Below are 21,728 nucleotides of genomic sequence, written 5' to 3'. Positions count from 1 at the left end.
CCCTTGGAGGAAATGGATGCTTTGGAGGGTGGACTCTGTGGCATGGTACCCCACTGTGGCCCCTCCCCTCCGCAAAACATGCCTCTCCAGGCTCCATCCCCAAATCTCCAGGAGTTTCCCAACCTGGAGCTGGCAACCCTACCCTCCCTCCATTCCCCACCAGCGGCCGGGGGGACCGGGCAACCCTTGGCAGAACTTGCCCCAGGGAGATGGAGCTCAGTTTCTCCCACGGGCCCTTCTCTGTGGCTAAGGTCACCAGCCTCCAGGTGGGGCATAGAGACCTCCTGAAATTACAGCTGACCTCCAGAACAACAGAGACCAGTTCCCCTGGAGAAAGTGGCCGCTTCGGAGGGAGGATCTGGCTGAGGTCCCTCCCTGCAACAAACCACACCCTCTCCAGGCTCCACCCCCAAATCTCCATCCTACCTACGACTACCCTAGGGTTGACAACCTTCAGGAGGTAGCTGGAGATCTCCCAGGATTACAACTGATCTACGGGCGACAGAGATCAGTTCACCTGGAGAAAATAGCCGCTATGGCATTATACCCCGCTAAGGTCTCTCCCCTCCCCAAACCTCACCCTCCTCAGGCTCCAGCTTCAAAATCTCCAGGTATTTCCCCAAACTGGAGATGGCAACCATAGTTGCCAACCTCCAGGTGGTGGCTGGAGATCTCCCGCTATTACAATTGATCTCCAGGCGACATAGATCAGTTCCCTGGGAGAAAATGGCTGCTTTGGCAATTGGACTCTATGTAGGCTGACCTTGAGACAAAAATGGGACATTGGGTTGGCAAAAACGGCACAAGGGCTATGTAATATTAGTGTAACCCAATCGGATTATGGTCAGCCTAACTCTATGGCATTGAAGTCCCTCCCCTCCCCAAACCCCACCCTCTTCAGGCTCCGCCCCCCAAACCTCCAGGTGTTTCCCAACCCAGCGCTGGCGAGTCTCACCGTAATGGGGGATGATGGCCCAGGCCATGGCAGACGCGTAGATGCCCCCAATCATCCAGAACATGCAGAGCCAGCTTAGGTGCTCGCCTCGCTTCTCCTGGGCCAGGAACTCGGAGTAGTAGGAGAAGACGATGGGGATGGAGCCCCCGATGCTGCAGGGGAGGAGGAAGAGGCAGCTCAGCCCTGAGATGCAGTCAGCAGAACTCTCGGCCGCCTTCCTTGCAGGGCTGTACCACTTCAGGATGCTGAGGAAGCGCTTCTGGGCCTGCCCCGCACCGTTTCCGACTGCAGAGGGGGGGTTCGCCCTTGTGAAAGCCATGGTGCGTTTTTTTTTTAAACCTGCTGCTAGAGTTGCCAACTTCCAGGTACTAGCTGGAGATCTCCCTCTATTACAACTGATCTCCAGCCAACAGAGATCAGCTCACCTGGAGAAAATGGCCGCTTTGACAATTGGACTCTATGGCCCTCCCAAAACCCTGCCCTCCTCATGCTCTGCCCCAAAAATCTCCTGCTGGCAGTGAAGAGGGACCTGGCAACCCTACCTGCTGCCCAGAAAAAAGGCGCACAGCAGAGAGAGGAAGAACCACGAGTTGGATGGTCTCACCTCTGGAGTCCAAAAGGGAGATGCACTTGCTGATCCAGGCACAGAGTTGCCCTGAGCAGAAGCCTCAACTCCCTCTCACTATTATCTCGGGTTGCCAACCTCCAGATGGGTACGGTTGCCAACCTCCGGAGATGGCTGGAGATCTCCTGCTCTTACAACTGATTTCCAGGTGACAGAGATCAGTTCACTTGGAGAAAATGGTTGCTTTGGCAATTGGACTCTATGGCATTGAAGTCCCTTCCATCCCCAAACAATGCCCTCTTCAGGCTCCTCCCCAAAATCTCCAGGTGTTTCCCAATCTGGAGCTGGCAACCCTACTTAGCTCCCCAGAATATCCCTCCCTGGTTCATTTCAAATGCATGCCAAGACAGGCAGGTTCCTAGCCCTCAGGATGGCAGAGAGAAAACTGAGAGAGGGCGGGCACCAGTGCCTGCTGAGGGAGGGCGTCCTTCCAGCAGAACAACGAACTCAGCAGTGCCCTTACCCCACGCCAGAGAGAAGCCGGCAGAAGAGGAAGGTGCCGTAGCCCTGGACGAAGGACGAGAAGAAGGCGAAGACGCTGTTGACGGACAGGGACATCAGCAGGCACTGCCGGCGCCCAAGCCGGTCCGCCAGGCCGCCCCATAGGAATGCTCCGACCATCATCCCCAGGTAGACTATGAGGCCTGGGGGAGGAAAGGAAGGTGAGGGAAAGCGAGAGCAGATGGCCAGGTGACCCCCACCCCCCACCAGCCAGAGGTGATGCGGTTCCAATCATGTTTTCAGTGTCAGGGAAATTTGCCGTGCTTAGGGAGGCCCCAGCTCCCACCTCTCCAGGACCCCCGGAGGCACTTCCAAGCAAGTAACAACATCTACGACCCAGACGGCACCAGGTGCTCCATTTTTCTCATCAAAAAACCTGAATGTATCTCTCCTGAGCAGGTGTTCTGGATCAGGTCACAGGTAGACCAGAGCCCAGAGGAACTGGCGCGTTGCTCTTAGGCAGAAGGGTGTTTTTTTTACAACATAAAAACATAACATAAGAACCTAAGAAAAGCCCTGCTGGATCAGACCAAGGTCCATCAAGTCCAGCAGTCCGTCCACACAGTGGCCAACCGGGTGCCTCTAGGAAGCCCACAAGCAAGACGACTGCAGCAGCATTTATCCTGCCTGTGCTCCATGGCACCTAATACAATAGGCAGGCTCCTCTGATCCTTCAGAGAAGAGGTATCTATCATTAGAACATAAGAAAGGCCCTGCTGGATCAGACCCAGGCCCATCAAGTCCAGCGGTGTGTTCACACAGTGGCCAACCAGGTGCCTCTAGGAAGACCACAAACAAGGCAACTGCAGCAACATTATCCTGCCTGTGTTCCACAGCACCTAATATAATAGGCATGTGTGGCGAGAATTCTTTGAATTCTTTTATATTAAATATTGGTTTGGGTTAATAAGAACCAATTTTATTAATCTGTAGCTTAGAAGCCATATGAAGACCTGACTTTTAGCTGACCCCAGCTTCAAATTAAGGCCTCTGATCTTAGAGGAAATTGCAGGCTAGGTGCTAGTTACCCAAAGGCACACTAGGGTGCTTGTAATCATTTTCAGGAAGGGAACGGACATCTGGACCGGCAACAATCTATCCACTAGATTGGGGGGAAATTGTTAAGGTACACAGACTTCACAGACAAACAATTGTCAGCGACTCTGTTAACCAAGTAACACACTGGGAACAGAAACTTCAAAGCAAGATGTGGCAAGCTCATCTTCGGGAGAGCTTGTAAGGAGGGCTGTTGTAAAACTCTTTCTCTCACGGTTTAGCCTATAAAAAAGAAACCAAGATATCCAGTCTTTGTCCTCCCAGGGGAGAGACCATGGCCCCATTGCCATTCCTGTCTCTGCCTTGGAATGACCTCAGAGATCTCTGACTAACTGTTTGTCTGTCTGTCAGTGTGTGAGGTGTCATATATATCCAGTTAAGTATTGTTTTCTCCTTTGCTTTATATTCTTTTGTAAGTATAATAAAACTGCATGGTTTACCTTTATAAAAGTTTTGTGTTCTATGTAAGAGTGTCCCTTTGTACATAGCCTGTGTTTCCCTATCACCTTCTCTGGCCATTGCTTTTGGTGAGTAGAGCAGGCAGGGAAATTCCAATTCAAGAACCCAGGGGAGAACTAAAAATTCTCCCGTCAGTTTGGTGGCCCGTACGGGGACATTGGCAATTTTCCACCTGCAACAAGAGTAGGTAAGTATGCTCTGTTCCTTTTTTTTTCCTTGTAAGGTTCAGTTTAGTGAAAAGTTAGTCTAAGGGTAAAGTTCCTTTATGGTTTTGTGAAAATAGTAGTTGAAGAGGATCTCTGCATTAAGTGATAAATGTTTTATGCCACTAGAGAACGTGGTTGTCAAGAAAATAGGGCCAGAGAGGGCCAAATCAGTTACTATAGTGGATTTCCCAAGGGTTTATGAGCTGGACTAGACCCTGTGTTTTTGAATACATATGTAAGGTGCAGTTTAATGATTACGGAGATCTTTGTGCTAAGTGAATTTTTTTTACAGTGAAGTTAATAGATGTTAGTAAGGGGTCTGAAGTGAAGAGACCTGGTATTACCCTATGTGATTGAAGTATTGCCAAAAATTCTTACGAGCTGAGCTGGGAATATTGGCATCCTTTTCTTTTTCTTTTCTGGGTCCCTGTACAAACGAGCTGTTCTATTTATTTTGAAGCGGTTTTCTTTTGCTATCTCCTTTTTTCCCCCTCTTTCCTTAAATTAGTGCCAGGAGGCACTGCATTTGTGCGGGAAGGAAACCCAGACACCTCTCCTTGAAAAGAAGAAAATTTTCTCCCTTTTAAAGGACAAGGTGGCCAGTGTGTGTGTTTTTTTCTGTCTCGTGTATTTAATATAACATTTTTGATTATTGAAGTTTCTTTTCTGCATTATGTAAAACTATTGTTATATGAGTGTGTTTTAAAAATTTGTGGGAGGAAGTGTGTGTAAGTGTGTATGCATGTTGCCCAAAACCAGTGGTTTTATAAGCACGTACATCTACCCCTCACTAGATTCATGAGCCAGCCCGCCCTCTGACGGAGACTATTCTGTGATAACCCCATATTGGGGCTGATTAAGAACCTCTTGTCAAGGCAGGACAGTTCCTGTTAAAAATTTTATTAGCTCATCCAACCACGGATAAGATGAGCAGCCTCCTTTCCCCTGCCCTGTTTTAGCTTCATAAGTCTATTGGGGCAGGGCTCAGCCGTAAAAGCACGCTGACCTCTCCATCCCAATATTCAGGTACCTACCCCTCTCCTCTTTATAAGCTCTGTTGACCAGGTCTGGGCGGGGCTTGCCTCACTGCTTGCCTCACTCTTGATCCAATAGAGCCCCTGTGTATGTCCCTTGTCTCTTTATTGTGTGTGCAAGTGTGTGTGTATAAAACATCATGGGTGGGGGAACAGAAAGTGGCAAATTGGTGGCAGCCTGCCCTTGGAAACTCATAGTGCATAAATGCCACCCCAGACAGGGCTCTAATATATTGCTTAGAGGTTTCAACTAAATACCAGGCTTTTGTAGAGCCATTTTTAAGCCATGCCAGAAGCAAATGAGTGGGACAAATTGGCATCTGGACCCTCTGCAGAAATTTTAATTCTTTCTATGTCTTTAATAACCTCAGGCAAACGCCCCAAATAAATCCTGTTCTTACCCCACCCCCAAGTAGTCCCCTACTCACCTGCAGCCATCTTCTCGACATAAAAATGTTATTGGTGACTGTGCAGGAACAGCGGACAGGGGAAGACTTTCCACAACCTTTGCCCTAGTTCCTATCACAGCACTGCCGAACAACGGTGCTAAAAGATAAGGCGACCAAGGCAGAGCACCCAAGAAAAATAATTACAAACATGTTTCTTTCGCACACACACCCCTGTAAGAGGGAGGAGATGTAGCAAAATCAGCCAGTGCTTAACCATTTCTTTGCAGGTTACAGCTAAACCTCTTCCGTGGGCCCGTTTGTTTTCTGTTCTTTCTAATCTAATTTCTGTTTAGTGTTACAACATGTGTAGGTTTAGTCATGGTTTGCAATTGTAGTGAAGCCTCCCTAGTCCAGAGAAATCTATCTGGAATGGGAAGACACTTAAAAATGCTAACTGGAACAAGAAGTAAATGTCACCCCAGAGCCTGCCCAGCTCTGTGATGTCAGTTACCATGAAAATTAACACCCACCTTTTGCATAGAAATGGAAACAAAATTTGGCAAATAAAAATGAACAGGTTTTGTTGATCCTTCTGGTACCCTGGATCAATAAAATCCACCGAGTGAAATTTTTTATGGGAAAGTTGGTAAAAGGTTTTCTGAATTGCATTACAATAAGATGGCATTTGAGTGGTCACTGATGCAAGCCATACTGCATCAGAAAGAAAGTTTCTTGAGACTTTATGTGAACACGTGTTTAGCTGCTTTATTGGCAAATGGGGTGGAGGAAGTTCTGGCACCTTCTAGTGCTTGCCCCAACCTTCATTTAATCTAAACAAAATGTCTGCGCCTGGTTTGGGCAGACTTCCCTAATTTTAGATTATCAAAGAAATTCAAGTTCTGATCCCTATGTGGTAAGCGTGGGAGGACTCAAACATTCCCCACAAAGGTCATCTCCTGGAGATTCTCCAGCCCATTCCGGGAGATTCTCCAGCCCATTCCAGGAGACATCACCCCCGCAGGGTGCTCTAAAATTAACAGGGGAGGCTAGGGATTCAAGTAAGCTTTGATCTCCACTTCTCCCTCACCGCCCCTTGCCTATATTTCTGGTGGGCAAAGCATGAAGGTTAAAAGTATGTAAATATGGAGTGCGGAAAGAATGCGTTTAGAGAGTGATAATTAAAGGTATGGCTCATGTGGGACTGCAGCCAACATCAGCCAGGCTTGTCTTATCAGAAGGTCAGTGACGGGATGAAATGGTATGGGAATCAGATAGTCAAAAAGTAGCTATTGTGAGTTAGAGGGGCGACAACTTAAGTCAGTGCTGCAAAAAAAAAAGTTTCCCACCAGATATAAATGCAGCATTCATAAAAGTGTCAATTGTCTCTGGATTCTAAAGATTGAACTGCCTCCAGCCGGCGTTTAAAATCCCCAAGCCAGCTGTACAAGGACAAGCTCCCCGGCTCTGTCCTGCCCCCCCCCTCGCACGCTCCACTTTAAAAAGAATTTTTTTTTGTTTTGATTTGGAAACGTTATACCGGCCTGGGAGTATCAGCCCCCGCGCCCAGCGTCTGCCCTATCTAATCTCCCATTTGGGGTTTTAGTCTCTGGCTTGCACAGCAAGCCCCATTATTTTTCTGAAAGAAAGCTGCTCGCAACCCAGCAGCACTTTTTTCATGCACAGAGGTATCATCACTTTTTGTCCTTTTTGGGCCCCTCCCCTTGCAGGAACCTTGTGGTTTGCTTAAATTTAGCAAATTCACACCAGGACCTCAATACCCAGGAAGCACAGTGGATCCATGCTTCACATGCAAGGAAAGTAGTGGACCCTGAGGCGCACCCCGAGACAGCAGCAGCACGAGCCAGCCCAGAGCCAGGCCAACCAGATGACAACAACCCTATCCCTACTCTACCGCATCTCTTCACGTTACAAGAGGAGGCACTACCTGCAACCACCAGCCCAGTGCCCCAGAGAGAACCATATTTTTCCATGATCACGCCACCAGCAGCCAGAGACACTTCATGACCCTTGAAGCACCAAGCGGCGATTTTGGTTTGGGAACCCCAACAGCCGCCAACTTTAGCCCCCTGTACCAGCTAAACTGTTGGGGCGAATTCTGCCATTGAAGTGCAACTTGTTGCCCTCATTTTTGCTTTTGAACTTCAAGTCTTTGATCTACAACAACGAACACTTACTGATCATGAAAGTTTTGCCACCCCATCTAAGATAGTAAGAAATTTTTATTGAGTAGACAGTCAGGGAAATCACCACTGGACAGGACTCTGGGAGAAATCCCTCACCAACCCCCAGAACGCTTTAATAAAAAGAAAGGGACTCCCAACACCCCACGACAATCCAGATCTATTTAGGGAATTTTGTAAGTGTTTGCGTGTGCAGTGTTTTTTGGATTGGTACTAAGCAATGACCGAGAACATTGAATGATGGTGGGAGGTATGCTGTTTTTGTTTCTGTGTGGGTTTGGGTATGTAAGCAGTTTGGATCACCCCTACAGACCTATATTGTAAAAAGAGTTTATGCAAAGAAGGATTTGTTATGAACAAATGGGGGACCTTAATCTCATACCACCTTACAACACCCACACACATGTTAGAGGAGGAGCGTTATAGATGCTCCACAAAACGACGGTATGCATACAGAAGAATATATTAGAAAGTGTAAGGGAGGTGTCCAATAAGTAAAGGAAATAGGATGTATGGAATGGTTTCAGCACGACACTTATGCAAACACAAACCCCAGGGTTATTTTTCATTTACAGAATTTGTTTCCAAGTTTAACAGGATGGGTTAAGATACTTGTGTACATTATACTTCTAATCTTAGTTATTTCTGCTACTGTTATGATTATGCTTTATTGCCTTTCACAATGTATGCCAGCAATATTTACACTTTTTAGACCACAGCCTGCAAGTCACATGCTTGTGTCAACCCATCAGCAAAAAATCGACGGATGAAATTAATTAGTTTGGGTTCTTCTTAACCCAAAAATGGGGGGCTGTGGCTGAATTTTTATATTAAATATTGGTTTGGGTTAATAAGAACCAATTTATTAATCTGTAGCTTAGAAGCCATATGAAGACCTGACTTTTAGCTGACCCCAGCTTCAAATTAAGCCCTCTGATCTTAGAAGAAATTGTAGGCTAGGTGCTAGTTACCCAAAGGCACACTAGGGTGCTTGTAATCATTTTCAGGAAGGGAACGGACATCTGGACCGGCAACAATCTATCCTCTAGATTGGGGGGAAATTGTTAAGGTACACAGACTTCACAGACGAACAATTGTCAGCGACTCCATTAACTAAGTAACATACTGGGAACAGAAACTTCAAAGCGAGATATGGCAAAATATTGTCGAAGGCTTTCACGGTCAAAGTTCATTGGTTCTTGTAGGTTATCCGGGCTGTGTGACCGTGGTCTTGGTATTTTCTTTCCTGACGTTTCGCCAGCAGCTGTGGCAGGCATCTTCAGAGGAGTAACACTGAAGGACAGTGTCTCTCAGTGTCAAGTGTGTAGGAAGAGTAATATATAGTCAGAAAGGGGGTGTTGAGCTGAATCAATGTCCTGCAAAAAGTATCAAAGGTAATGTGCTCATCATTGTCCTGTAAGTATCCAGATAATGTGCTAATGAGTGTGTGGAATGTTAATATGGTCCAACCCCTTTCTGACTATATATTATTCTTCCTACACACTTGACACTGAGAGACACTGTCCTTCAGTGTTACTCCTCTGAAGATGCCTGCCACAGCTGCTGGCGAAACGTCAGGAAAGAAAATACCAAGACCACGGTCACACAGCCCTGTCACCTTCTCTGGCCATTGCTTTTGGTGAGTAGAGCAGGCAGGGAAATTCCAATTCAAGAACCCAGGGGAGAACTAAAAATTCTCCCATCAGCATGCTCCTCTGATCCTGGGGAGAATAGGGATGCATCATGACTAATATGCATAAGAACATGCTCAAAGGAACCTAAGAAAAGCTCTTCTGGATCAGACCCAGGCCCATCAAGTCCAGTAGTCTGTTCACAAAGTGGCCAACCAGGTGCCTCTAGGAAGCCCACAAGCAAGACGACTGCAGCAGCATTTATCCTGCCTGTGTTCCACAGCACCTAATAGAATAGGCCTGCTCCTCTGAGACTGGAGAGGATAGGCATGCATCATGACTAGTATCCATTTTGACTAGTAGGATACCCCTCTCCTCCCTGAACATGTCCACTCCCCTCTTAAAGCCTTCCAAGTTGGAAGCCATCGCCACATCCTGGGGCAGGGAGTTCCACCATTTAACTATGCATCGTATGAACGAATACTTCCTTTTATCAGTTTTGAATCTCTCACCCTCCAGCTTCAGCAAATGACCCCGCGTTCTAGTATTATGAGGGAGAAAAACTCCTCCCTGTCCGCTCTCTCCATACCATGCGTAACTTTATAGACCTCCATCATGTCCCCCCCTTAACCGCCTTATTTCCAAGCTAAACAGCTCTAAGCGTTTTAACCGCTCCTCATAGGGCTGTTGCTCCAACCCCCTGATCATTTTGGTTGCATGTGCCAGCCTGCAGGCCGCAGGGACTGTTTCCACGGCACGTGGCTCATGGCCCCTGGAGCAGGAGGGTGACGGAGTATTGGCGGTTTCAAATGTGGTGCAACCCAGCTTTGCCGCAACGCCGCGCATGCTCCAGGCAAAAGGGGGAGGCAGGAGGAGAAAAAGAACATCATGGCCTGATCTCCCCACAGTGAGAGCAGCAGGCGCTTAATCCCTCCGGCCGGGCCGTGGCTGAGTAGCTCTTCTCAGTGGTGCTGAGCCCTTCTCTGCCTGCTGCCTAATCCCTGGATTAATGTGCCAAACACCAGGCCAATCACACAAGATTGCCAGATGCTTTTCGGGGGGGGGAGGGGGAAGAGAGGGGGAACCCCTGTCCTCTGCCAACCTCGTCTTTCCACGTGCTTCAAAGCCAAAGACATTGGGTTCCGAGATGCCCTTGGGGGGTTCCCAGCTTCCACCTGTGTGCACGTGGGCCGCACTTTGCGTGGGTCTTCCCCACAGCACTGTGACATCCCCCCCCCACCACTCTTGTACCTGCTGGAATTTTGCCATGCAAGCTACCAAGAGACAGTTCTGTCTCTGGGTCACACCCACAAGACCCCCCCCCCTCTTCCCGTCAGGGGTGCTTTGCATGTACATGTCCCTCAAGCATTGATTCCCCTGTGGGAAGGCTCCTCGCAGTTCCAATACAAAGGCAGCTGTCTTGTGGCTTCAACACATAGAATCATAGAGTTGGAAGGAGCCGTAGAGGCCATCTAGTCCAACCCCCTGGTAAGCTCTCCTTCCCTGGAGGTTTTTAAGGAGAGGTTAGATGGCCATCTGTCAGCAATGCTGATTGTATGACCTTAAGCAGATGATAAGAGGGAGGGCATCTTGGCCATCTTCTGGGCATGGAGTAGGGTGTGCGTGTGGAGTGGGGAGGTAGTTGTGAATTTCCTGCATTGTGCAGGGGGTTGGACTAGGTGACCCTGGTGGTCCCTTCCAACTCTATGATTCTATGATTAGTGCAGGATCAGCCTAGAGCATCCCTGACAAGTGTTTGTCCAGCCTCTGCTTGAAGACTGCCAGTGAGGGGGAGCTCACCACCTCCCTAGGTAGCTGATTCCGCTGTCGAACAACTCTTCATGTAAAAAAAAAACAAAAAAAACCCTAATATCCAATACCTTTCCACCTGCAATTTAAATCCATTATTTCAAGTCTTTGGGATGGAACCACAAGACTTTGGGGTGGAACCAATTCGCACAACCAGCTGTTTAGTATAGTAGGAACTGTGCAATGGACATGCACGTGTGAACCAGCCGTCCAGTGGCCAACATGTGCATTGCCGTCACTGGGAAACGCTTGTGCCACTGGCAGGTTCAGAAGCACGGGACAGTCGCACAGACTGGGCAGTTGAACTGGTTCCCAACAAGGGACAGTGAGAGACTCACGTGAACCAGTTCTTGGTATAGAAAAAAAGGAACCACAGCCCAGTCTATGCCTTGCCCCAGTCCTGTGGGGCTGAACGGGCTCCTGTCATGGGATGGGGCAGCGCAACAGATTAAGGGACAGATTCAGAGAGGGGGAGAGAGGCTGCCCACCTCAGATGGATGTCTGGGCAGAGAGGAGTTTGGCTGGGGAGGAAGAAGGCCGGAGCCGAAGAGGGGAGTGCGGCCGGCCGGGAGGCGGAGCGCCCGAAGCCCAGAGGAGTCTATTTTTAGCCCGGCTGCCAGATCAAGTTGACCCGCAGTCACGGGACTGGAGCCTCAGCGAGGCAAGGTGACAAGCCGGGTGGCGGAGGAGGATGCCGGCAGCACTTTCGAGGAGGGGGTGGATTGAGAAAGCATGACATCAGAAAATCCCTCTCTTCCGTACCCACCAGCCCCCTCCCCCTTCCCTGATGCATTTCACAGGCAGGAGCTCCCTTTACAGGCCAGAAATCACCAGGGCCGATTCCTGACCGAACCTGAGGTCCCTGTGATTTTGATGAAGAGCACCGCTGTTGTAGGGCTGCCCAACCTCCACTTAGAATCATAGAAGAGGATCATAGAATCATAGAGTTGGAAGGGACCACCAAGGTCATTTAGTCCAGCCCCCAACAATGCAGGAAATTCACAAGTACCCGCCACACCCACAGTGACCCCTACTCCATGCCCAGAAGATGGCCAAGGTGCCCTCCCTCTCATTATCTGCCTAAGGTCACAGAATCAGCATTACTGACAGATGGCCATCTAGCCTCTGCTTAAAAACCTCCAGGGAAGGAGAGCTCACCACCTCCCGAGGAAGCCTGTTCCACTGAGGAACCGCTCCAACTGTTAGAAAATTCTTCCGAATGTCTAGACGGAAACTCTTTTGATTTAATTTCAACCTGTTGGTTCTGGTCCGACCTCCTAAGGCAACAGAAAACAACTCGGCACCCTCCTCTATATGACAGCCCTTCAAGTCCTGAAGATGGTTCTCATGTCCCCTCTCAGTCTTCTCCTCTTCAGGCTAAACATACCCAGCTCCTTCAACCTTTCCTCATAGGACTTAGGGCCTGCAGGTCTCCCAGAATTGAGGCTGATCTCTGGACTACAGAGATCAGCTCCCCTGGAGGAAATGGCAGCTTCGGAGGGTTGGACTCTATGGCATCGTACCCCACTGAGGTCCTTCCTCTCTCCAAACAGTGCCCTCTCCTTCCCTGGAGTGGGCTTTCCTTCCCTGGAGGTTTTTAAGCAGAGGCTAGATGGCCACCTGTCAGCAATGCCGATAATATGACATTGGGCAGATCATGAGAGGGAGGCCAGGAAGGATTGTGCCAGTGTTTGGCTCTCATGCCCCTTTCTTACATGCCCAGGGTAATGCCAATCGATTTCCACTTTGGGGTCAAGGAGCAATTTTTCTCCAGGACAGTTTGGCCACTGGAGAGTGGGGGGGGGGGTTGGCCATCTTCTAGGCACAGAGGGTCACTGCGGGTGTGGGGTTAGTTGAGAATTTCCTGCATTGTGCAGGGGTTGACTAGATGACCCTGGTGATCCCTTCCAACTACAGGATTCTATTATCTTGAAACCCAGGTTCGAATCCCCACTCTGCCATGGTGACCTTGGGACCATCACTCACTCTCAGCCAAACCTACCTCACAGGGTTGTTGTGAGGATAAAATGGAGGAGAGGAGAATGATGCAAGCCGCCTTGGGTCCCCATTGGGGAGAAAGGTGGGCTATAAATGAAGTAAAGTTTGTATACTTTCAAGCAGAAAAATAGAGTTGGTTTTTATATACTGAGTTTCTCTACCACTTAAGGGAGACTCAAACTGGCTTACAATCACCTTCCCTTCCCCTCCCCACAACAGACCCCCTGTGAGGTAGGTGGGGCTGAGAGAGTGACTGGCCAAAGGTCACCCAGCTGGCTTCATGTGGAGGAGTGGGGAAACAAATCCAGTTCACCAGATTAGCCTCCGCCACTCAAGTGGAGGAGTAGGGAATCAAACTTGGTTCTCCAGATCAGAGTCCACTGCTCCAAACCACTGCTCTAACCACTACACCACACTGGCTCCCAGCTGGCTCCCACCTATACTTGCTCACAGCTCAAGCCCTTCGCACTGCAGCTGTACAAAAGTAAAGGGGAAAGAGAGATCCCGTCCCACTCAACCTAGCCGGTGCCCTGCGGCATCCAGAAATAATTCCCACCCCTGCTGTTTCCCCGGAATTGCACTTGCTTGGAACGTTCCACCGACTTCTCTTCTCGTTGGGATGAGTCACTCTTTGCTTCCGTCGCTCTTTTGATTAGACGTGGCAGGTCGTTCTGTATGGGGGAAAGAGGGGAGGGGGACCTTCCCAGCCTGCTGGCCGGAGAATCCCTCCTGCCAAACCCCAGCCAGCGCTCACACTCAGGTTTGTCTGACTTCACGGCCACTCGAGAGCTAAGCAAGTCTAGGACTGAGGGCCAATGCCGAAATGGAAACCTACTTTAGAACCCGACTGCGTGCGGCTCCAAGCTACTGTGGAAGGGAAGGGGGCACCAACGAGGGAAGGAACGAGTCCAGGAGGTGCCAGATGGAGATCCCACTACTGCCACCAAATCACAGGGGGGCTTCAGCAAGCTACAGGGTTTTTTTGGTCATAGCCCTTCGTCTCACATCATCCGGGACATGGGAATAACTCTGGGCTGCTTTATAGTTCTCTTTTACGATAAGTAGCCGTGTTAGTCTGTCACTAGCAGTAGAAAAGAGCAAGAGTCCAATAGCACCTTAAAGACTAATAAAATTTCTGGCAGGGGTGGACAACAAACAGATGCTGACTCCTAGCATTGACATTCAGAGGTTGACTGCCTCTGGATGCGGAGGTTCCCTTTAACTGTTGACAGACCTCCCCATCCTCCATGAAGGTCTCTAATTATCTATCACAGCCATCTGTGCTTACGGCCATCCCTTCTTCCCATGACAGTGAATTCCACAATTTAATTCCTCGTTGAATAAAGAAGTTTCCCCTTTTGTCTATCCTCAGCCTATTTCAAAGCAACATCATTGGGTGTCCCTAAGTATTACTTTTAATGGCGAAGGATAAAAAACCTTCCTGTATCCACTTTCTCGACCCCATGAATTATTTTATAAACCTTTATCGTGACTCCCCTTATCTACCTTTTTGATAGACTGAAACTTCCCAGACTCTTCAGCCTTTCCTCATAAGGAAGGTGACCCAATCCCCTGGTCATCTTCATTGCTCTCTACAGTACTTTTTCCTGCCTTGCAATGTCCGATTGGAGATACAGCGACCAGAACTGCCCACAGTATTCCAAATGAGGATGCACCATAAGAACATAAGAAAAGCTCTGCTGGAGCAGACCAAGGCCCATCGTCCAGCAGTCTGTTCACACAGCAGCCAACCAGGTGCCTCCAGGAAGCCCACAAGCAAGACGACCGCAGCAGCATCCTCCTGCCTGTGCTCCACAGCACTTAAGATAATAGGCATGCTCCTCTGAGATCTGTACAGGGAGATCATAGATCTGTACAGGGGAATTATAATACCGGACGTTTTATTTTCAATCCCTTTTCTAATAATTCCTAGAAGGGGTGTGACTTTTCACTTTCATGAGTAGAAACTACTTGAAGGACTGTCGTATAAAGGGTGGAGCAGAGTTGTTTTCAGTTGCTCCAGAAGGTCGGACCAGAACCAACGGTTTCAAATTAAATCACAAGAGTTTCCGTGTAGACATTAGGAAAAACTTTCTAACAGTTAGAGCGGTTCCTCAGTGGAACAGGCTTAAGAACATAAGAGAGAAGCCCTGCTGGATCAGACCCAGGCCCATCAAGTCCAGCAGTCTGTTCACACAGTGGCCAACCAGGTGCCTCCAGGAAGCCCACAAACAAGACCACTGCAGCAGCACCGTCCTGCCTGTGTTGCACAGCACCTCAGGTAATAGGCATGCTCCTCTGATCCTGGAGAGAATAGGCGTGCATCATGACTAGTATCCATTTTGACTAGTAGCCATGGCTAGCCCTCTGCTCCATGAACATGTCCACTCCCCTCTTAAAGCCTTCCAAGTTGGCAGCCATCACCACGTCCTGGGGCAGGGAGTTTTACAATTTAACTATGCGTTGTGTGAATAAATACTTTCTTTTACCTGTTTTGAATCTCTCACCCTCCAGCTTCAGCAGATGACCCTGCATTCTAGTACTGCGAGAGAGGGGGGAAAGCTTCTCCCTTTCCACTCTCTCCATACCATGCATAATTTTATAGCCCTCTATCATGCCCTTAACAACCTTCTTTCCAAGCTAAACAGCCCTAAGCGTTTTAACCACTCCTATTCTCCCCAGTATTGGAGGAGCATGCCTATTATATTGGGTGCTGTGGAACGCAGGCAGGATAATGCTGCTGCAGCCATCTTGCTTGTGGGCTTCCTAGAGGCACCTGGTTGGCCACTGTGCGAACAGACTGCTAGACTTGATGGAACTTGATCCAGCATGACCTTTCTAATGTTCTTATGACTTTCCCATCACCTACTCGCCTAGTCCCTTTAACTGAAGATGCCAGGGATTGATCCTGGGCCTTCTTCATGCCAAGCAGATGTTCCACCACTGACCCATGCCCCCTCCCCTGTTTCATTTCTGAAGAGAGAGATGTTGGGCTCTTTTGACATGAAAGTAAGTATGACACCTCCCTCTTCCCCTGTGGAATCTTTCCTAAGGAGCAGAGCTTTCCCACTATGTACCATGCTGATGTGAGGAGGGGCCGTGGCTCAGTGGAAGAGCCTCTGCCTGGCATGCAGAAGGTCTCCGGTTCGGTCCCTAGCATCTCCAGTTACAAGAACCAGATAGTAGGTGATGGGACGGACCTCTGCCTGAGACCTTGGAGAGCCTCTGCCAGTCTGAGTAGGCAATGCCGGCCTTAATGGATGGATGGTCTGATTCATTATAAGGCAGCTTCGTGTGTGTTCAAAACCCTGCCCCCTTAGTTCACACACTGGCAGTGGCTACACCTGGGGGTGGACAACTCAAGTGCATTGCACTGGCACGCAAAAGAGGGTGGGGCAGGGTGCCCTCTTCTCACCACCAACCAGCCTCTTCCTCTCCAGAAGGGGCCTGGGAAAACAGCTCTTCTCCCCCCGTAAACTCCAGGGATTGCTCACATGAACACATGAAGCTGCCTTCTACTGAATCAGACCCCCCTTGGTCCATCAAAATCAGTATTGTCTACTCAGACCAGCAGCGGCTCTCCAGGGACTCAGGCAGAGCAGGTCTTTCACATCACCTACCTGCTTAGCCCCTTTAACTGGAGATGCCACTGGGGATTGAACCTGGGACCTTCTGCATGCCAAGCAGATGCTCTACCACTGAGCCACGTCCCCTCTCCAACAGACAATCCACATTTGGAGTATATGAACACATGAAGCTGCCTTATACTGAATCAGACCCTTTGTCATATTGTCTAAGACCGGCAGCGGCTCTCCAGGGTCTCAGGTAGGGGTCTTTCACATCCCCTACTTGCCTAGTCCCTGGAGATGCTGGGGGATTGAACCTGGGACCTTCTGCCTGCCAGGAAGATGCTCTACCACTGAGCTATAGCCCCTCTCCATGGCTCTCCAGGGTCTCAGGCAGGGGTCTTTCACATCCCCTACTTGCCTAGTCCCTTTAACTGGAGATGCCGGGGATTGAACCTGGAACCTTCTGCATGCCAAGCAGATGCTCTACCACTGAGCCACAGCCCCTCCGGGAGGGTGCCCTGCAAACCGACGTACATGGAAGGGGACGGGCCTCAGCTGAGGGCCGCATGGCACCTTTGCCGCACTGCGGTTCACAGGGGCCTAGAAATCCGGCCCCAAATCCACGTCAGAAGCCGGCATCTCCCTGCCAGCGTTCACACACCACCCCCACACTTCCTCCTCATTTCCCCACCCCCGCAAAAGACGTCCCCCCACCCCGACAGTTTCTTTCATGGGGATTTAATTCTGCCTAAGCCTTTTTCCACAGCGGCACGGTCCCAGCGGCGGCTCTGTGGAGCAGAGAGATAAGCTTGGGGCCACTGTTATTCTGACACATCATTCAAAACTTTGGAGGGGAGGGGGGAGAAGGGATGAGTCAGTGCCCGTTCCAGCCAGGCAGGGTTCTGGAGCTTCTCTGTGCAGGATCTGACCTCATCCGAGGGGCAATTCACCCCCTCGGGTCCTTGCCGGATGGGGAAGGAGCTTCAGCAGGGTGCAGGTCTGCTGAAGATGCTCTTTCTCTGCCAGAGACCCCAGAGAGCCACCCCAGTTAGAGGGGACCGCCTAAGGAGGTGTCTGGCTCAGGAGACAGCAACCTCACACGTTTCCTCTGTCAGGACTCTGTTCGCACAAGACCACATACGCATTGGCCATCAAGGACAGTATTGTCTGCTCAGACTGGCAGCTGCTCTCCAGGGTCTTAGATGGAGACCTACTGCCAGATCCTTCTGACTGGAGATGCCGGGGATGGAACCAGGAATCTTCTGCAAGCAAAGCAGAGGCTCTTCCACTCAGCCACGGTCCCACCGCCTGGAAGATGTGGAGTTGTAATAAAGAAGACAGCACCTCTGAACAGGTGTCTGCTGCTTAAAGCTGGTTCTCTCTCTTCCATAAAACAAGGCAGTAGAAAATGCCATTTCTGCAGGAAACTGCAAACATTTCCCAAACGTGCTTGGTGGGAGAGGGCTTTTGAAAATAATCCTTCCTCTCTTGCATTCTGCACTGGTACAGCAGAAACCTACAGCCTCACGCTGTGCCATGGGTGGAATAACCCATAAATAGGCACCATCTGGTTCCTTGGGCCTCATTCTCCAGTGACACCTTCAATGTGAGTTCTGCACCATTTCAAAATGCAGTTTGTTGTAGTGGTTAAGAGTGGTGGTTTGGAGCGGTGGACTCTGATCTGGAGAACCAGGTTTGATTCCCCACTCCTCCACATGAAGCCAGCTGGGTGACCTTGGGCTAGTCACAGCTCTCTTAGAGCTCTCTCAGCCCCACCTACCTCCCAGGGTGTCTGTTGTGGGGAGGGGAAGGGAAGGTGATTGGAAGCCGGTTTGATTCTCCCATAAGTGGTAGAGAAAGACAGCATATAAAACCCAACTCTTCTTCTTTTTCAGATGTGGGAAAAACCCATGACTGCTTCTCCACACCTGCACAAAATTCCCCTGAATGCAGAAAAGTAGCATTTTGGGGGGAAAGGCTAGACTGGCTGAATTGCTGGCTATTTGGGTACCCAGCAGCTGATGTGTTCTGAGGCAGCAGCACCCGGTCCTGCAGGTCTCTGTCAGAAGGGCGAAACACAGAAACGGTCTCTCGCCTGCTGTTTACAAGAAAGAGGTACTGGGCAGGGCATGGGGTTTTTGTTTTGAAGAACACCAGTCCCTTTCTGTAGTACGTTCAGTTCCCGCTGTCGCTTCACCCCCTTGCCACACTCAGCAGCTTTTCCCTATCTGGGTACCACTGGTAACCATGGTAACCCCAGGGTGTCCCCTGCTGAACTGCAGGCCTCGGGGCCTGAAAGAAGGAGCATCCATCCACCAGCAGTGAGAGAGAGGAAAACACACACACACATTCCTGCTGAGATCAGCTAGGTTACCAGCCGCCTGAGCATGTGAGTATCTTTTTAAATTAAGGGTGATGCAGAATTCTGTGGTACCCAAATGTTTGTTGCAAGTATTCCCTCCCTCCCCCTCCCCCGCATTAGCCGGGTCAACAAAAATGATTGTTCTGCCTTTACCTAGAATGCATCGCCACCATAGGGCACAATGCACTGGAACCACAGAATCCTAGAGTTGGAAGGGACCCCCAGGGTCATCTAGTCCAACCCCCTGCACAATGCAGGAAACTCACAACTACCTCCCCCCACACCCCCAATGACCCCTACTCCATGCCCAGAAAATGGCCAAGGTGCCCTCCCTCTTACAATCTGCATAAGTTCACAGAATCAGCCTTGCTGACAGATGGCCATCTAGCCTCTGCTTCAAAACCCCCAGGGGAGGAGAGCCCACCACCTCCCAAGGTGGTATGTTTGAAGCTAGCCTGTCATAGCTTCCCTCAAGCTGCCAAGAATTCATGGTTAGAAATTTCTCTATGGAGGGTCTAAAACTGGTTTATATATATAAGAAACATAGCCTGGCTTTTATCAAGCTGCAAACCCAGCCACAGAGTGGCCGCCCTCATGACCTCAAGACAGAATTATCGCAAAAATTGTGAGCAAACTGCCACAAGTCACGTGTGACAAGAGACATTCAGAGGTGGTTTGCCATCAACCGCCTCTGCATAGAGACACTGGAATTACTTGGTGGTCTGCCATAAAAGTAATAACCAGGGCTGACCCTGCTTAGCCGCTTCTGAGATCTGATGACACCAGGCCAGCCTGGGCCAGTCAGGTCAGGGCATCACAAAAGTTCAGATCAGGATTCTGAGTCAATGTGGTTAGCTCTCCCTTAAAAGCACTGCTATTTCTTGTCATTCCCCGCTTCTCTCTTCCTCCCAGTCCCTCTAGGACTTCGACAACCGGAAATATGGGAGCTTATCTTAAGAACATAAGAACATAACAAAAGCCCTGCTGGATCAGACCCAGGCCCATCAGGTCCAGCAGTCTGTTCACAGGGGCCTCCAGGAAGCCCACAAACAAGACGACTGTAGCAGCAGCACCATCCTGCCCGTGTTCCACAGCACCCAAGATAATAGGCCTGCTCCTCTGATACTAGAGAGAATAGGTATGCAGCATGACCAGCATCCTTTCCAACTAATAGCCATGAATACCCCTTTCCTCCATGAACGTGTCCACTCCCCTCTTAAAGCCCTCCAAGCTGGCAGCCATCACCACATCCTGGAGCAGGGAGTCCCACAATTTAACTATGCGTTGTGTGAAAAAATACTTCCTTTTATCTGTTTTGAATCTCTCACCCTCCAGCTTCAGCAAATGACCCCGTGCTCTAGTATTATGAGAGAGGGAGAAAAGTTTCTCCCTGTACGCTCTCTCCATACTATGCATAATTTTATAGACCTCCATCATGTCTCCATTTTCTTGCTGCAGAAAATCTTGTGAACCCACAAAGATGCGGACGGTGCCTGGTGGTGTCAAAGTGTTTGTTGTGCATCACAAAGACAGTCCCCATCCCTGCCCAGAATGCTGCCTTGCAAAATAAACAAAACCTTGATGAGAAATTGCCAAGGGGAGACAAGTAAAACGTTTCCCCCCTCCCCACCCAACCCAACATCAAAAGGCGCCCCCCTGTTGCCTTCTAGGGGACTTACCCAGCATGCCCTTGTTGGAGTCTGACAAGCACATATCCTTCTCGGCGCTGGGGAGGACAAAGCCCACCACAAAGATCTCCACCCCGTCGGCCATGAGGGCCAGCCCCAGCACAAAGTACAGGGTCCACTGGAAGCGTCCGTGTCCGCACTCCTGAAGGATCAGCTCGTACTGCTGGGACAGCTCCTCCTTCTCCTTCTTCTTGTCCCCTTCCAGGTCCTCGAAGTCCCTGAACTCGCTCACCACCTGCTGGTTGGCCGTCAAGTGGTCCCCCCCTTTGAGGGAGTCGTTGCGGGGGATGCCCTGGTACTCCCCCTCGTAGATCTCGTCATCTTCGTCGTGGCCTTCGGTGGCGTCGCTGGAGGCCCCTTCGTCGTCGACCGCCGGCTCCCCGCGGTAGTAGCCATCTTGGGGCTGGTAGTTTTCTTCGTCATCGTCATCTTCCTCGAAGCGTGCATAGGAGCGCTTGGTGTACTCGTCTTGCACCCGATCCACGCCTTTGCCCACCTTCTTGGTCGCGTGCTTCTTTACTTCTTTGGCGATGTCTTTTGCCCCGCGGATGAAGGCCGTCCGGTCTCTGAAGCCTTCGTCCATGGCTGCTGCCTCACTCGCAAACCCCTTTCAGATCTTGCGATTAAAGAGAGACAGAGAACGTGCAGAACAAACAGCTAAAGATTCCCACGGGCGCTCGGATAGGCGGGCAGCGTCTTCCTCTGGGGGGTCCCTGTCAAACTATGGGGCCAAGTTGCAGCCTTCCAGTGGGAGAGGAAGAGCCAGCCTCGAGAGCTGTCCCAGGGCCACTGCGTGAGGACGTGGAGTGGACACCCATCCGCTTTGTCTCTGCTCGTGGTAGAAAAACAGAAGTGCCAACCAAGGAAGCAGCTCCGTCGGGCTGAAGGGAGACGCTCCTGCCAAAATGACAAAGCCAAACCAGAAAACATCAGCCATTCATTCACACACACACACACACCCAAAAAAAAAAAAAGAAAAGAAAAGAAAAGAGAAAGTCAAGGGCCGATAGTGCCGGCCAAGTGGGCAAGGCTAGAATATAAATTTCATGAATCAGGGCCCAAATTGCACACATGAAGAAGAAGAGTTGGTTTTTATATGCTGACTTTCTCTACCACTTAAGGGAGACTCAAATCGGCTTACAATCGCCTTCCCTTCCCCTCCCCTCAACAGACACCCTGTGGGGTAGGTGGGGCTGAGAGAGCTGTACTAGCCCAAGGTCACCTAGCTGGTTTGTGTGGAGGAGT

General features: G+C 50.0%; 1 protein-coding gene across 1 annotated transcript in view; it reads right to left on the bottom strand.

Annotated features, from left to right (window-relative positions):
- Positions 1–21,066, bottom strand: part of SV2A (synaptic vesicle glycoprotein 2A) — a 34,296-nt gene extending 13,230 nt beyond the window's left edge. Inside the window, exons 1-3 of the mRNA XM_056852890.1 lie at positions 20,475–21,066; positions 2,044–2,224; positions 956–1,107 (exon numbers count right to left, since the gene is read on the bottom strand). Of these exons, the coding sequence (XP_056708868.1) occupies positions 956–1,107; positions 2,044–2,224; positions 20,475–21,066 (925 nt within the window). The remainder of the gene's footprint in view (positions 1–955; positions 1,108–2,043; positions 2,225–20,474) is intronic.
- Between the last annotated feature and the right edge of the window lie 662 nt (positions 21,067–21,728).

The sequence above is a fragment of the Euleptes europaea genome, chromosome 7, assembly GCF_029931775.1.
Source record: "Euleptes europaea isolate rEulEur1 chromosome 7, rEulEur1.hap1, whole genome shotgun sequence".
NCBI classification, from domain to species: domain Eukaryota; kingdom Metazoa; phylum Chordata; class Lepidosauria; order Squamata; family Sphaerodactylidae; genus Euleptes; species Euleptes europaea.
Note: the sequence above shows the minus strand (reverse complement) of the source record. Positions and strands in the feature narration are given on the sequence as shown.